Raw genomic sequence first — 16,231 nt, forward strand, 5'->3', positions numbered from 1 at the left:
AGGACAGTGAGTGGAGATGAGTATGACTGAAATAACAAAATCTAGTTGACATCTGAAGATGAGTGTGTTTTCACTTACTAGTGAGCCACACAGTTAACTTTTTCTCTAGTTCATGATATAGTACCTGGGGAACAGAGGCTTGTTTTGCTGACTAGTCCCTGGGTTGAAAACCATGCATTGCTGGTGGTCCCTCTTATTTTAGAGTCCACCCTATAGTTATGACATAAGATTCGGGGGACAAATTTCATCAAGAAAACATAGTAACATAGTAGATGACGGCAGAAAAAGACCTGCATGGTCCATCCAGTCTGCCCAACAAGATAAACTCATATGTGTATACCTTACCTTGATTTGTACCTGCCTCATTCAGGGCACAGACCGTACAAGTCTGCCCAGCAGTATTTCCCGCCTCCCATCACCGGCTCTGGCACAGACCGTATAAGTCTGCCCTCCACTATCCTCGCCTCCCAACCACCAACCTCTCTTCCCCCACCTGCTCCGCCACCCAATTTCGGCTAAGCTTCTGAGGATCCATTCCATTTTGCCCGCTTTATCTCAGTGGCAGTGACACGTGCTGCCATGCGAGACCTCAGAATTCAGAAGCTCCACTTCTGCCTCTTGGCCAGAGTTGAAGATCTTAATGTCCAGCATTCAAAGCACCTGAATGTGAAAGTCCAGCAATGCTTAAACCAGCCAGATATAGATGCATACCAGGTTTCAGAGGATTGTACAATCTGTGGCCCTTTGCCAAGGAGAATTTCTATAGTAGCTTAGGGGAGCAGGATTAAAAATATATAGTTGTATGGCATCTGGAACATTTAGCTACATCTGGTAGACTGGTTCCAGTGGAGATAGAAGCCCAAAGGAGGAAAATGAACTGCTGGACAAAACAAATTTCACCGGGTGGCTATTTTCTGCTGTTTTCAGATAAATGTAAACTTGATGATAGTTACAATTGTTCATTTTTTTTTATTTTTTGTTTTTTATTCAGTACTATCTAATTATTTCCCTTTCTTTTGTTTTGCATTAGCCAAAACAGAGTGGAATACGAAAAGAGGGTCCGAGCACAAGCAAAGAAGTTTGCGCCATCATAAAGCACCAACCTTGTGGCATCTTAAAAACAAAACAAAAAAAACAAAAACGTACAAAAAAAAAAAAAAAAGGAAGGGATTGGTTTGGCAAGAACTTGTTTACAAAATTTTGCAAAATCTAATGCTATGTACAATTAATACTCACTTAGGGGAGGGGTCGTGTGTGCCATTTTCCATATTCGCCACTTGTACACAGTTCTAAATTTGCTGAATTTCCCCAAGTTTTTCTTACAGGGTCTCTTCCTTCAGTCTTTTGTATTTTTGATTGTTATGATGTAAAACTTGCTTTTATTTTAATATTGATGTCAGTATTTCAACTGCTGTAAAATTATAAACTTTTATACTTCTATAAATTCACTAGTATCTATAGTTTACTTTGCCATCTGATGCAGGCATGCTTCAAAAATGTTTAGAGCTATATTTAGCCTTTTAGCTGGCTGTGTTGAAAGAGATCATAACCTTCACCCCCTCCCCGAATTTTTTTTTTCTATATTTTGAAAACTAGGTTGTATTGCTTAAGAGCCTTGGATCCAAAGTCAGCCAGCATCTTACTTCTGCATCACATTCTTTTGTGTTTATATGGCGTTCTGTCTGTGTTGCTGTTTAGAGTAAATAAACTGTTTATATAAAGGTTTTTGTTTCATTATGTTCATTAAGGTAACCAGAGTGGGGGAAGAGCCTCCTTCAGACAGCAGCATCTTGAGTGACTTTGCACTTTTTTTTTTCTTCTTCACATGAAGAGCACAACTCGAGAAGTCATTTTGCTATCAAAGGACCAAATGTACTGAAAGCATTTTTCCCATTTTTGTGTTGGGGGAGGGGAATAATTGCTCTGAAATGTTGTGTGCAATGCATTTGCTCAGTTTTGGGTGCTTACATTCTGTAAGTAATGGGCATTGGTAGTCAATATGATGTATTCGTGGATGAAATCAATTGGATATCATTTTAGTGTGTGGGGGGGGGGGTTGTTTTTTTTTGTGAGCTGTTTTTTTTTTTGTTTGTTTTTGTGAGCTGTTTTTATGTCAGCCACATGTGGTTACTCTAGATATACAAGAGTTTTATACCAATTTTGCTTTTCAAGCCTAGAATTCTGAGCCTTTTTGAGCATCACCTTATGCATTTGCAAATTTGAGTACTGGTCATTAACAAAATGGAATAAGATAATAGGCCCAGGTCTTCAGTCTGTACAGGGCTTTTAGTTGAAGTTAGTAAAATATGCAGCAAGATGATTACTCTCTTAGTAAAGAGACAACCAAGTTCAGTTGTTTAGAAAGTGGGGTATTTTCTGGGAAGAATTTTGCTAATGCCTGTTCAGGATATATACTGTATTGCAGACATGAGAAGCCAAAGGTGTTGGTACCAGAAGAAATACTGTACAGTAAGCACAAACATTTATGGTATAACTTTTTTTTCTTTGTTTTTAGTCTTCTAAATTATGCGTGTGTAGCTTACTTTAACATTATTTTAAAAGCCTTTACAGTACATTAACCACTGTCTGATTAGGAATTGGCAAGAGGCATTGAATTTCTTTTTAGTTGATTAGACTGAAAGAAAACCATTGAGTGCATCTACTTTCTGATTTGTCTAATAGCTTTCCTACATGGTCCAGGAAAAGGTGAAAAGTTTGAATGGATTTCTCTTGAATTGGCTACAAATGTGGCACTCTTTTTCCTTGTCACAATATCATTCTTTCAGTGTCAATTTTTTTCCTTTTTAAAATGTGTCCACTTTTGAGTTGATTTTGTATTTTAGCTGTAATTTTTTTTTCCTCCTCTTGAGGGTGGTGAAATCAATTTTATAAATACACCATGGCTGGTCTGTGACTGCTCTTAGAAAAATCACCTTTTCATTAGCTTGTTGGTCTCCAAGTGTTCCCAACTTTTTGGCTATCCTTTTCTGAGAATGTGACCAAAAATTATCATAATCCCAAATGTATTCTGAAGGATACTTTCTACAATAGTAGAATCATATATTCCTGTCCGTTTCCCTTTTAACCCTTACTTAATATATGCCAATATAGGGTAACTTTTATAAAGTGTGTTTTATACGTGTGTAAAAATGGTTATTATACAACACGGGGGCATGTATGGCAAAATGTATGTGCACTGAAAAATAGCACCTGAATCTACATACATGTATTCTTGGGGTGCTACTTGAGTTAGATTCGGTGTAAATTTGTGTGCTGTTGGATAGGTGTATAGAGGTATTCTATAAAGGCACATAAGTGCTTATGTTGCTTTTATAATATGTGGTTTTTGAAAAACATAGGCACCCTGTTAGAAGTTACCCCTATATAACGGGTTTTGGAGACTGCTGCTTGGTTTTGTACACTAAATCTCAGTGTAAGTAATATACCCCAAATCTATCTTCCGATCAGTGTTCAATTTCAGTGTAAGTTAATGCGCTTGAAACATGCTGCACTGCAGTTGCCCGCTTGTCAAAAATACATAAGTTTATCTGAAACTTCTCTTCTGAGAAGAGGAAAGCACCACAAAATTTTAAAAAATACATAACCCCCTCCTCCCCCCCCCCCCCCAAATAAATAAATAACATCTTTGTTGGTCTTCCAAATGAAGATCCTAGGACTAGAACCAAGAGGAATGTTGCTGCCGTAATGAAAACTGCCACCGTGGGAATCCCACCCGCTGCCTGGCATGTTGGGCCCTTTACTGAAAGTCTGGCGGCTGTCCTTGCATATCATGAAGTTTAGCACAGCCAACACGCTATTTCAAAATGCTAGCATCTACAGCATTTAGGTATCTGCATGCTAAATGGATGCCACCTTGTTTCATATTTTGCCAGGAGTTGCCAAACCTAGATTTTTAACCATTTTCTTTTTCTGGAAGAGCCAAGTTGATCTTGCTTGTTCTGTTTGCTTTATTGCAGCAGTTCAAGCAAAATGATACCAAACATTAATGCACATATTGGACACAGGATAACATCTTTAAAGGACTGAAGTGGCACAAGCTTGAAACCTTTTTGTACCAGCCAAGATTTGAGCTTTAGAAAATGACCATTTTATTGGTCAGATTTTTTTTTTTTGATTGGAGAGTAAAGTAGGGTATGTGAAATGCTGGCCATGTATAGAAGAGCATTGCTCAGTGTCTTGTATAAATAGTACTGGACTGCAAAGTATCTGAAAATGGGCAGATTCTTGATTTGCACAACTTTTGTCGACATCTACAAGACATTTGCCATCTCCAAATTGTTAGGGAAACCTTAATTTGAGGTACTTCATGATTGGACAGGATGCTTGATAAAATAACCTTAGGTTGAAGGTTTTTGTGTGTTGGGTTTTTTGTTTCTCAATGGCATGCTTAAGAATATGGCATATATATGCTACATTCAGCTTCTTCCCCTATATATATATTTTTTTTTTAGGGGGGGGGTGCGGGGAAAGAGGGACTAATTCCAAACTTTCCTACAACAAATGAAGCATGCTATGTACCCTGGCTCAATCTGATCTCCTTTTCTATAGGAGACATTCTGTAGAGGTCAGTCTTAATTTCTGTCTTTAATTTTATTATGGGTAACATGTCCAAAGGATACGGGTTACAATTGGCTCAATATCTGTGGCTTAGATGTGACCTTGTCAATTGCATTGCATGGTTGTGGCTCAGTGTGCAACCTCTGGTGAAAATGAATGCCAGCATGCACTGTAAGGTAGTGTGGTTGCTATGTCATTCCAAATGAATGTATAGAAAGATGCAGACATTTATTGTGCTATAAAATAATTCAGTTTTGTAATTTATTTTCCATTTGTTTTCTGAAGTAGGCGCCTAGGTATCTTTTTAGTCAGACCATGACAAACTGAGCAAGACTTTGGATTTTCCTAGTTCTAGTGGCGATTTGTTGCCTTCAGTTTCCTTCCTCTCCGTGTTAATCTCAGACTGAATTGGTTGTTAGATTTCTATGCCTATGACTGACTGTATTTCATTCTCCAGAACCATGTGTCTCAGCTCTGTCCTGGAGGCACATTTAGCTAGTCGGGATTGCCACAAAGAATATGCATGAGATGAAAAATTACCGATTTATTGTGCGAGCCAGACCAGTTATGTGTACTTCAAGGGCAAGTTTGTGGAAGCAGTGTTAGAAATTGCTAATCGAATGAGTCTCAAGACTGTTCTGAGGCAGGGCCCCTTACGTAACTGAAGTGCATGAACTCCCCCCAAATAACATTTCTTTCAGAAGCATTTTAGGTTTCAGCTTAATTGTATATCACAAAACTTGCTTTGCCCCCCTTTTGCGTGGTCCGCTATCAGTTCATGAAAATTGTGTAGAATCAGTACTTGACATGGTTGTCTCTTATGTGTCAAGAATTTCTCTGTATGAACTGGAAAGCTGAGCAAAGAATAATATAGGGCACCAAGACCATAGAAATTCATTTAAGAAAAAAAAAACTCAAGTTGAATAAACATTTTTTGAAGGATGTAAAAATGAAAACAGATTATATAATTGAGTGCCTTGACTATCTTGGTTATATTGTGTGTAAAAGTTGTACTTTAGGTTGTCTGTCAGTTATTTATAACGTGAAGTGCATTGTACAATTGTAGTCGGCAGCAAAAACTGCTACAAACTGAGCTAGGTATGGAAAAAGTTAGTGAAACATGGTGTAAATGATTCGAATATGTGAAATTAGAATATTTTATAGATTAAACTGGTATTGTGTTAATCTAATGTATATGTACCATTATTCTTCAGTTTCACATAAAGAAATGAAAACTTGTAACCCAAGAAATCTGATTTAGTGTGTATTTATTGTAAGGAGTTGTGTTGTAATACCATTAATATTTGTGAAAAATTTACAGGTTCGAAATTTGGAAAAAGTAGGCCTTGGTATATTAGAATGAAATATTATATAAATGTTAAGGGTCTTTGGGGCGGGGGGGAGACTAACTCTTCCCTCCCCTCCTTCCCCAATCCATAGTTCCATTTTCACTCTGCGAAATGTCTTTCAAATATTTGAGGTTGGGAAGCATGATGTAATTTTAAAAACTTTTTTATTTTTGTGATCCTATCTCAGGGGAAAATTCCCACCTCCCCCAAGTAACATCCCCAGATTCACATGCACCTTCTACATTTACATTGAGTGAAAATGTTGTGAAGTGGCACTACATAAAGGGCCTTACCTTTTTGAACTGTGTGTCATTTCCGATAAACACATGGTGCTACATTATGATGTACAGACACTTCAGTGTCTAGATGTTTATGTAAGCAGAATGTCTTTTATTACTGTCAGCTGCTTTGTATATATATTTTGCCACATATCCTACTGGCCCACTTTTCTGCCTCTTTGTCCTCTTCTTTTATGCTGTGTTTGAAAAATGTCATATGCTGGACCAGTTGGTTATCCTTGGTGTATAAAGGTGGTTGACCTCTAAGATGACTTGTGGCAAGGGGTGCGCATTTTCACAATCCCTTCCCCTAACAAGACCTTCCATATCAGCTCCGCTGCTTACTTTGGTTTGGTATGCATCTATAACCTCTTGACCAGAAGTGGAGAGACTTTGTGGGTTGTGTGGGAGTGGAGGAGTAGCCTAGTGGTTAGGGTGGTGGACTTCGGTCCTGAGGAACTGAGTTCGATTCCCACTTCAGGCACAGGCAGCTCCTTGTGACTGTGGGCAAGTCACTTAACCCTCCATTGCCCCATGTAAGCCGCATTGAGCCTGCCATGAGTGGGAAAGCGTGGGGTACAAATGTAACAAACAAACAAACAAAAAAAACTTGCTGAAGGAGATTCTAGCATGGTAGACTCTTGCCAGGGGTTGGCTTAGTGGTTCATTCTGTGCACTTCATGAAGAAAAATTGGACTTATGTATTGTCTTCCATATCCCAGCCTGCCAGGACTGGGGATACTACAGAAGTGGCATGCATAGCTCCTGGATATCTGGAAACCAAATTTAGAGCCCTGGATGGAGAGGTCCAGCCTCAGAACTGTTGCCTTAGTAACCATACTGGCAACCATAGAAAGGGGGATATCCCTTGGGCAGTGGCATGTGAAGGATTGTAATGTTGAACAGCATTTGGTTCTGTTTTTGGACTGGAGGAATTACTAGGCCTTTTCAAAACCTTACTGAACTGTTTTGTATGTAAAAAAAAAAAAAAAAAAAAAAAAAAAACTTTGTCCTGTTTGTCTGCACATGCTGTTTTTGAAGGGGTGAGTTGAGGACTACATTGCCCTTCAAATGTTCTATTCTACCCTGTGGTGATTTAGCAGAAATTAATCTGAAATTGCTTAAATGTTAACTAATTTTGTTTTCTAATTGGGAAGTTGCATGTGGAGTTCTCATGTTAAAATCTGTGCTTTTATTTCAGATGTTTTATTGACCTTCATAGAAGTTCATTCGTATGATTTTTTTTTTTTTTTTTTTTTTTGGGGGGGGGGGGGGGTGTGCAAATTTTAAGTGTCGTGGGGAAACTTGTGCTGTGCAATAAATTCCAATTATTTATTTATGTACTAGAAGTATAGGCTGTGTGTGTACTTAGCACTGTAAGTTTTATGGGCAGCAATACTGTTTTGAGCTCAGCTGAAAAACTGGCCTTAATTTACTTTAATACTTTTATAAGCATAGCATTAAACAGTCATAACTTATTAAAAACATTGCAAGATCAGTTAATTTTAACATAATACATAACCAAATGCATGACCATAAGGGGCTACAGACCCATAATCTCCTGGCTAAGGCTTAGAAACCCAATAGCTTCTCAAAGAAAATGTCACTTCTAATCACATTGAAGTAAAAGTAACAAAAAAGTCTTCAATTTTCTGCACATTACCCACCCCCCTTCAGATTCCAAGGGGCATGCCAGAAAATTACATACCTATATAGATGTACTAACCTATGCTGTCTTCCCTGAAGACATTACTGTAATGTAGGGCTTTACTTCAAGATTATTTATCTTTATAGTGTTCAAAGATAATAGCCAGCATAAATACCACAAAACAGTTATTCTGCGTGCCCCCACCACCACCACCACCACCTCAGCAGTCTCTCGAGGGCAGGGACACACACAATGGTACTATCTTGGTATATATGAGGTGGACAATGAGATACTCAGAGGTTGAAAGCCCATTGAATGTAGGGTGACTAGAGAGAACTTTATTTCTAATTTTGGGTGCAAGCTATGGATTTCCGCTAGCTTCATCTTAGCCTTGAAGACCATAGTCACTAGCCATTTTTGTATTGTAAATGAACAAGAAAAATAAGGTATATTGGATTGGAATTTATTGATTTTAATATACCACAATTTTACATCAGTCGTACCTTCTCATCTAGTCTGTTAGAATCTGGAGCCTACCATTGAACCCTGAGACAGTTTCCTCTTATTTTTCATAAAGATGATGAGCTGGCTGTTGGCAAAAAAATAGACATCAATTTCACACGGAATCCAATAACCTTGCTAGGGGTTCCAAATGCAAGTTAGAGTGGGCAAAAGTAGTGATCCTTGTAAAACTTCTCATTTTGAGGCCTCCGTTGAAGAAAGCCCATGATTCCCACAGACTGAATGTGCTCGAATTAAATAAACTACTGTAACAGTTGATTAAGTACCAATATCACTAAGACCTTGCATCAATTTGAGATGTGAGTGTTAGTTGTGGTTAGATCTAATTGCACCGAGAGGACATTGTAGTTCATGAGAGCCTTGGTGAGCCTTTACCAATATATCTCTAACAGCAGACTGTACTATGATCACAGCGCTATCCAAACTAGACTGTCTTATGCAACAAACAATTGGTATCTAGGAAGTCATTTCGTTGAAAAAAACTTATTTATTTTGTCAGTAAAGAGTAACCACCTCGTACACTTTTTTTTCCCCCGTTTTTAAGAATTGGAGTTACTATGGTTTCTTTTAGGCAAGTTGAAACAATACCATTGCTTAAAGACTGAGGTGAGTCAGAAATGGAGCAATTATTTCTTTACATTGAGACAAATAACAAAAGACCTGAATCTAATAAAACAGCTGAATTAATTGATTGAAGAAGCCTAGCTAACTGGTGGTAGTTACTGATCAAAATTGATCCCAAGTTCCCAGCTGTTCAGTGAGACTGGTTGTTCTACAGCTTTAATTAAATCAAAATAATCAGTACTGCTACTTGTTTCATCTAACGGCATTAGCAAAGATTCCTTACTATAAAAAAAAAAAAAATCTGATAAACCCACCATTAGGGGAATTCTCAGTCGACACAAGGAAGGGTTGCCAAAGCAGGATCAGATTGATTTTGGTCAATCAAAGGAAATTATCAATATCACTTATGGACAAAGAAGATGCTAAATTGGAAAAAGTTTGAGGAGATGAGGTTTGTTTACTAAGTTTTTTTTTTTTTTTTTTTTCTTCTAAATTTATACACCCTCTTTTACTTTACAAAATTTCCTAATAACTTTAAGCGCTAGATTTCTGACACAGCTCATTGGGTGGGTGCTTTAGCCCTTTATGCTCAGGTTGGCATAGCTGCCTCCTCAAAAGGAATAAACCAGAATGGTACCATTTTATTTATTTATTTTTTACAGTGAAGTAGAAGTAACCCATCTACTATCTAGCAGCGCACTAGCAACTTGTCTTGGAACCTCTCCTTTGTTCCCTCTTCTAATTTCAAAGAATCAAATGGAGGACTTGATGAACATACCACTTCAGAGATATCTGTACCTAAATCTTGTTTCAGACTAGTTATCTTAATTGTAACTGGTTTTAAAGTCTTGCCTACTGCTCTTTCAAATTTAAAAACTTGATGGAACAAAGTAATGGTCAGGCCAGCTTACTGGAAAAATACCCTCAAGATACCATTAATTGATAATAGCAGAGCAAAAACAAGGTCTATAACATTACCCTGTTCATGTATTGGAACAGTAATCAGCTACTTGAATCCCAGATCACACATGGATTTCAAAAATGAGCTCTAACTAGCTGAACCAAAATGCCCCATAAAATTACTATTGTCTAAAATACTTTCAAACTGAGTAGCAGGCTGAAAAATGACCTCTGGTTTCTGAGAGCCTTGAGATTTCTTATCTCACACACTCAAGGCAACTCTTGGTTTCTTGCAACCAATAGGTTCAACTTTGAATACTTGAGCGGCATAGATTCTCATGTAGGCATAACTCTATACCATGCTTTAACGATGAACTGAAAAAACTAACACAATCCAGGAAACTCGAACGAGCATGGAATAAAAATAAAAGATGAACACACTCAATGCATGGAAACAGATACAAAGAAAATACAAATACACAATAAGAAAAACCAAAAGGACATACTATAAAACTAAAATAGGGCCTGACTACAAAGATATGAAGAAACTATACGAACTTGTGAACAAACTACTAGACACTACAGCGGTCACAGGAACCAATACAGACATTTTATCTGCAGACAAACTCGCTAAATACTTAATGAAAAAATTACAAACCTACGCAAAATGCTACCTCAGGACAATACTGATACCGAAAACTTCATTAATAGTTTGGATCCAAACCCTGGAGAATACCCAGCTGACTGAACTTGGTCAAACTTCATGCTCCTCACCGTCGAAACAGTCACTCAGGCGATCAAAAGGTTCTCCAGCACCCACTGCAAACTGGATACCTGCCCCAGCTACCTACTAAAATCCGCCCCTGACAGCTTCGTAACAGACCTCACATCCCATTTAAACTGCATGCTCCAACAAGGTCTTTTCCCTGAGGAATATGGCAACATCCTACTCACCCCAATCCCAAAAGATACCAAGAAAAAACAACCGAACTCGCCAACTACCGCTCAGTTGCATCTATCCCACTAGCAGTCAAACTGATGGAGAGCACGGTGACTAAACAGATTACTGACTACATGGACAAGCTCTCATTACTACATGAATCACAATCGGGATTTCGCCCCCTCCATAGTACTGAAACTGCTAGTCACTCTCTTGGCCAAATTCAAGCAGGAAATTAGCTACAGGCAAAAGCATACTTCTCCCAATTCAATGTGTCGAGCACATTCGACATCGTAAACCACAACATACTACTAAGACTCTTAGACTACTTCAGGATTGGTGGAAATATACTTAACTGGATCAAGGGTTTTCTAACCACCAGCACATACCAAGTGCAATCAAACTTAAACATATCACCACCTTGGAAAGCAGACTGGAATACCTCAAGGATCACCACTATCGCCAATACTTTTCAACATAATGATAATCCTACTGGCTAAGTCCTTATCAAAGCAAAGCCTCAACCCGTTCATCTACGCAGACAATGTCACAATATACATTCCCCTCAGACATGATCTAACAGAAATCACCAACAAAATCAAACTGTGTTTGAACACCATGGCCTCATGGGCAAACTCTTTTCAACTGAAACTGAACACTAAAAAAACACGCTGCCTCATCCTCTCATCTCAACACAATACGTACAAACCCACAACCCTAATCGCACTAGACCACACCCTCCCTCTCTGACAGTCTGAAAATACTTGGCATTACAATGGACTGCAACCTCACATTCGAGAGCCAAGTGAACTCCACAGTAAAGAAAATGTTCCATTCAATGTGGAAACTTAAACACGTAAAACCTTTCTTCCCGAGGGAAATATTTCGCAACCTAATACAAGCAATGGTACTAAGCCATGCAGACTACTGCAACAGAATCTATGCGGGATGCAAAGAAGAACTCACAACTCCAGACCGCTCAAAACACAGCAGCCAGGCTGCTATTTGGTAAATCGCGATTCGAAAGTGCCAAACCCCTCTGAGAAAAACTGCACTGGCTCCCAATCAAAGAATGTATTAGCTTCAAAATCTGCACCCTGGTCCACAAAATTATCTACAGCCAAGTCCCAGGATACATGACAAACCTCATAGACCTACCAATCAGAAACATAACCAGATCATCTCGAACATACCTAAACCTCCACTACCCAAACTGCAAAGGACTTAAATACAAAGCAACCTATGCATCCAGCTTCTCCTATATGAGCACACAACTGTGGAATGCATTGCCAAAAGCTGTGAAAACAACCTACGACAACCTCAACTTCAGGAAATCACTAAAAGCCAGCCTGTTCAAAAAGGTATACCCCACCAACCCAACATAAATATCTACACGCTGCAACACAGCAAAACAAAAGCTCGTATAGACACTATATAACCTTTCCTCTCCTCGGTTGGGCCGCTGGACGAAAATGGTGTTAAAGGGGCGATCAAGGAGGACAAAGCCGTAGCGGAGAAATTAAATGAATTCTTTGCTTCGGTCTTCACCGAGGAGGATTTGGGGGGGACACCGGTGCCGGAAAGAATATTTGAAGCGGGGGAGTCGGAGAAACTAAACAAATTCTCTGTAACCTTGGAGGATGTAATGGGTCAGTTCAGCAAGCTGAAGAGTAGTAAATCACCGGGACCTGATGGTATTCATCCCAGAGTATTAATAGAACTAAAAAATGAACTTGCGGAGCTACTGTTAGAAATATGCAATCTGTCCCTAAAATCGAGTGTAGTACCGGAAGACTGGAGGGTAGCCAATGTTACTCCGATTTTTAAGAAGGGTTCCAGAGGAGATCCGGGAAATTATAGACCGGTGAGTCTGACGTCGGTGCCGGGCAAGATGGTGGAGGCTATTATTAAGAATAAAATTGCAGAGCATATACAAAAACATGGACTGATGAGACAAAGTCCGCACGGATTTAGTGAAGGGAAGTCTTGCCTCACCAATCTAATGCATTTTTTTGAGGGGGTAAGCAAACATGTGGACAATGGGGAGCCGGTTGATATTGTATATCTGGATTTTCAGAAGGCGTTTGACAAAGTGCCGCACGAAAGACTCCTGAAGAAATTGCAGAGTCATGGAATCGGAGGTAGGGTATTATTATGGATTAAGAACTGGTTGAAAGATAGGAAGCAGAGAGTAGGATTGCGTGGCCAGTATTCTCAGTGGAGGAGGGTAGTTAGTGGGGTCCCGCAGGGGTCTGTGCTGGGTCCGTTGCTTTTTAATGTATTTATAAATGACCTAGAGATGGGAATAACTAGTGAGGTAATTAAATTCGCCGATGACACAAAATTATTCAGGGTCGTCAAGTCGCAGGAGGAATGTGAACGATTACAGGAGGACCTTGCAAGACTGGGAGAATGGGCGTGCAAGTGGCAGATGAAGTTCAATGTTGACAAGTGCAAAGTGATGCATGTGGGTAAGAGGAACCCGAATTATAGCTACGTCTTGCAAGGTTCCGCGTTAGGAGTTACGGATCAAGAAAGGGATCTGGGTGTCGTCGTCGATGATACGCTGAAACCTTCTGCTCAGTGTGCTGCTGCGGCTAGGAAAGCGAATAGAATGTTGGGTGTTATTAGGAAGGGTATGGAGTCCAGGTGTGCGGATGTTATAATGCCGTTGTATCGCTCCATGGTGCGACCGCACCTGGAGTATTGTGTTCAGTACTGGTCTCCGTATCTCAAAAAAGATATAGTAGAATTGGAAAAGGTACAGCGAAGGGCGACGAAAATGATAGTGGGGATGGGACGACTTTCCTACGAAGAGAGGCTGAGAAGGCTAGGGCTTTTCAGCTTGGAGAAGAGACGGCTGAGGGGAGATATGATAGAAGTGTATAAAATAATGAGTGGAATGGATCGGGTGGATGTGAAGCGACTGTTCACGCTATCCAAAAATACTAGGACTAGAGGGCATGAGTTGAAGCTACAGTGTGGTAAATTTAAAACGAATCTGAGAAAATTTTTCTTCACCCAACGTGTAATTAGACTCTGGAATTTGTTGCCGGAGAATGTGGTACGGGCGGTTAGCTTGACGGAGTTTAAAAAGGGGTTAGATAGATTCCTAAAGGACAAGTCCATAGACCGCTATTAAATGGACTTGGAAAAATTCCGCATTTTTAGGTATAACTTGTCTGGAATGTTTTTACGTTTGGGGAGCGTGCCAGGTGCCCTTGACCTGGATTGGCCACTGTCGGTGACAGGATGCTGGGCTAGATGGACCTTTGGTCTTTCCCAGTATGGCACTACTTATGTACTTATGTACTTATATAGGGAAATGCAACTACCTGTACTGCTTTCTGCCGTTTGGCTTCACATTGGTGCCTTGAGTCCACAAGATGTTTCTCACAGATTGAAGGTGAAGTGTATTCTTATTTTAACAATTGGCTGGTACAGCATACAACTCAGGAAGAAACTGAAAGCTCTGTATGCTGAAGTTGCTAGGGTTCTTCAGAAATTGTCCCAAATCCCATCCAAGCCCAACTGGGCTGGGGACTAAAAAATGAAATTCCCTCCTTTTTTGCCAGCTGAGCTCAATAGTCCTGAAACATTAAAATCTTTACTGTCGTACTCTAGGTATTTCTCATGGGGATGCCTGCATGACTATCTTTCTGGAAGAAGCGAGCATTTACCACTTGAGGCCTACAATCTCCAGCATGGAAGTGAGCACATGCAATGTGCCCTCTCAATAGGTAGCCCCCCCCCCCCCCCCCCCCCACACACACTTTGCTGTTAAGTTTCAAATGGGTTGAGAATCAGGTCTTTAGAAAGCCTCTTAGCTCAGGCTCTGCCATGACCCTATACCCTTAACCTAAAAGGTGCAATTTGTTGAAGAAATTACAGTTTCCCAAATCCAAGTTTCTCAGCCTGCTATGCCACTGTCTCCTTAAGGGCTGCAAACCCCTCTGGATGTGTCTTCTAGCTCTGAAGTATGATCCTGTATTTTGGAGACCCTACTACTACTATTTAGCATTTCTATAGCACTACAAGGCATACGCAGCACTGCACAAACATAGAAGAAAGACAGTCCCTGCTCAAAGAGCTTACAATCTAATAGACAAAAAATAAATAAAGTAAGCAAATCAAATCAATTAATGTGAACGGGAAGGAAGAGAGGAGGGTAGGTGGAGGCCAGTGGTTACAAGTGGTTACGAGTCAAAAGCAATGTTAAAGAGGTGGGCTCTTCTGAAAGCCTTGCACAGTGCAAGAGACCCCATTCATCTTCTTTGATCAAGGGCACATATCACAGCCTTGACCATCTCCCCATTGTAATTCAAGGAGGTAAGGGTTTTGGGGCTGACTCTACCATTTTAGCATCTTGTAGTTTGGCGCTCTGTCCTTATCTCACAACTTTGGATTCCAAGGGGGGGCTCCTCTCCTCACACTGGATCTACTTCAGACATGCGCTCTCTCAACTTTGGGTTCTCTAGAGGTGAGTTTTTTTGGCCAGATTGCTTTGATTCTGCAGGTAGGGCCCAGAAGCTTAAAAGAAAAATGTTCCCTTGCTCACCACATCATGTGACATCATCATGATCATTTTTTGTGGAAGCAGTGCTAGGTATTAGGCGCCCTGCCATGTGTAAAGGTCAAATGCAGTATTAGGGTTGGCAAACACTCCCGACTGGTGCTTCTAAAGTGAGTTGTGGGTATTGTAACAAGGCATTGAGGGTGGGGACAGAAGCAACATCTGCTCATAGGCCATGCAGTGGCACTGCCCTCTTCTGATCCCTTTGAGTGAGGTTGTGTCCGTGAGCAAGTATATATTGACTTGCTGCTGCTATTGTTGGTGGTCAGAACCCGCCTCAGAAATGCCTGTGATGAAATGGGAGGGGAGAAACAGGAGAACCTCCCCCCCCTACACACACATACCCCCCCCCCCCCCCAAAAAAAAAAAAAAAAAAAAAAAACCAACCAAGTAGGAAGGGGCTAATGCCTTCCCTGATTTTTAGTATAGATGTGGTTTACCAATAATAATTCTGGATTTCCAGAAACCACCGCTTCTTACAAGACTCGTCTGAGCTATACTATTGTAAGGCTGGATGAATTGTAGACACAGTTGTGAGTGGAGCCTAAGATCTTAGGTCATGGTAACAGGAGGAATGCAACTTTGTACTTGGTAATGGTGTGGAGGTGGAAGTTAGAATCCATCCACATGAATTCTAGCATAAAAGTCTTAGTGCAGAGCTTTTGGTTGCTATGGCAATATGTGTTATAGCAATATGCTAAAAGTGTGGGAGAAGAGCTGGTTTTGTTTATTTCATTTAATAATAGAGTGCACTTGAGTTTAATTTTCCTTCCCACTTGTTTAAAGGTACTTCCAATTGGAAGTCTCTTTGCAGACTGTGGGTTTCTTTAATATTAACAGTAGGGCTGCAAATTTAACGCATAAACACAATGCATTAAA

At 40.0% G+C, this 16,231-nt stretch overlaps 1 protein-coding gene across 5 annotated transcripts in view; it reads left to right on the forward strand.

Annotated features, from left to right (window-relative positions):
• UBE2I (ubiquitin conjugating enzyme E2 I) overlaps positions 1-1,721 on the forward strand; it is a 52,138-nt gene extending 50,417 nt beyond the window's left edge. For all 5 annotated transcript variants that reach the window (XM_030211001.1, XM_030210998.1, XM_030211000.1 and 2 more), the window contains one exon: positions 1,031-1,721. In XM_030211001.1, the coding sequence (XP_030066861.1) occupies positions 1,031-1,094 (64 nt within the window). In that variant the 3' untranslated portion in view covers positions 1,095-1,721. The remainder of the gene's footprint in view (positions 1-1,030) is intronic.
• Positions 1,722-16,231: the final 14,510 nt, after the last annotated feature.

Source organism: Microcaecilia unicolor, chromosome 8, assembly GCF_901765095.1.
Source record: "Microcaecilia unicolor chromosome 8, aMicUni1.1, whole genome shotgun sequence".
Classification (NCBI taxonomy): domain Eukaryota; kingdom Metazoa; phylum Chordata; class Amphibia; order Gymnophiona; family Siphonopidae; genus Microcaecilia; species Microcaecilia unicolor.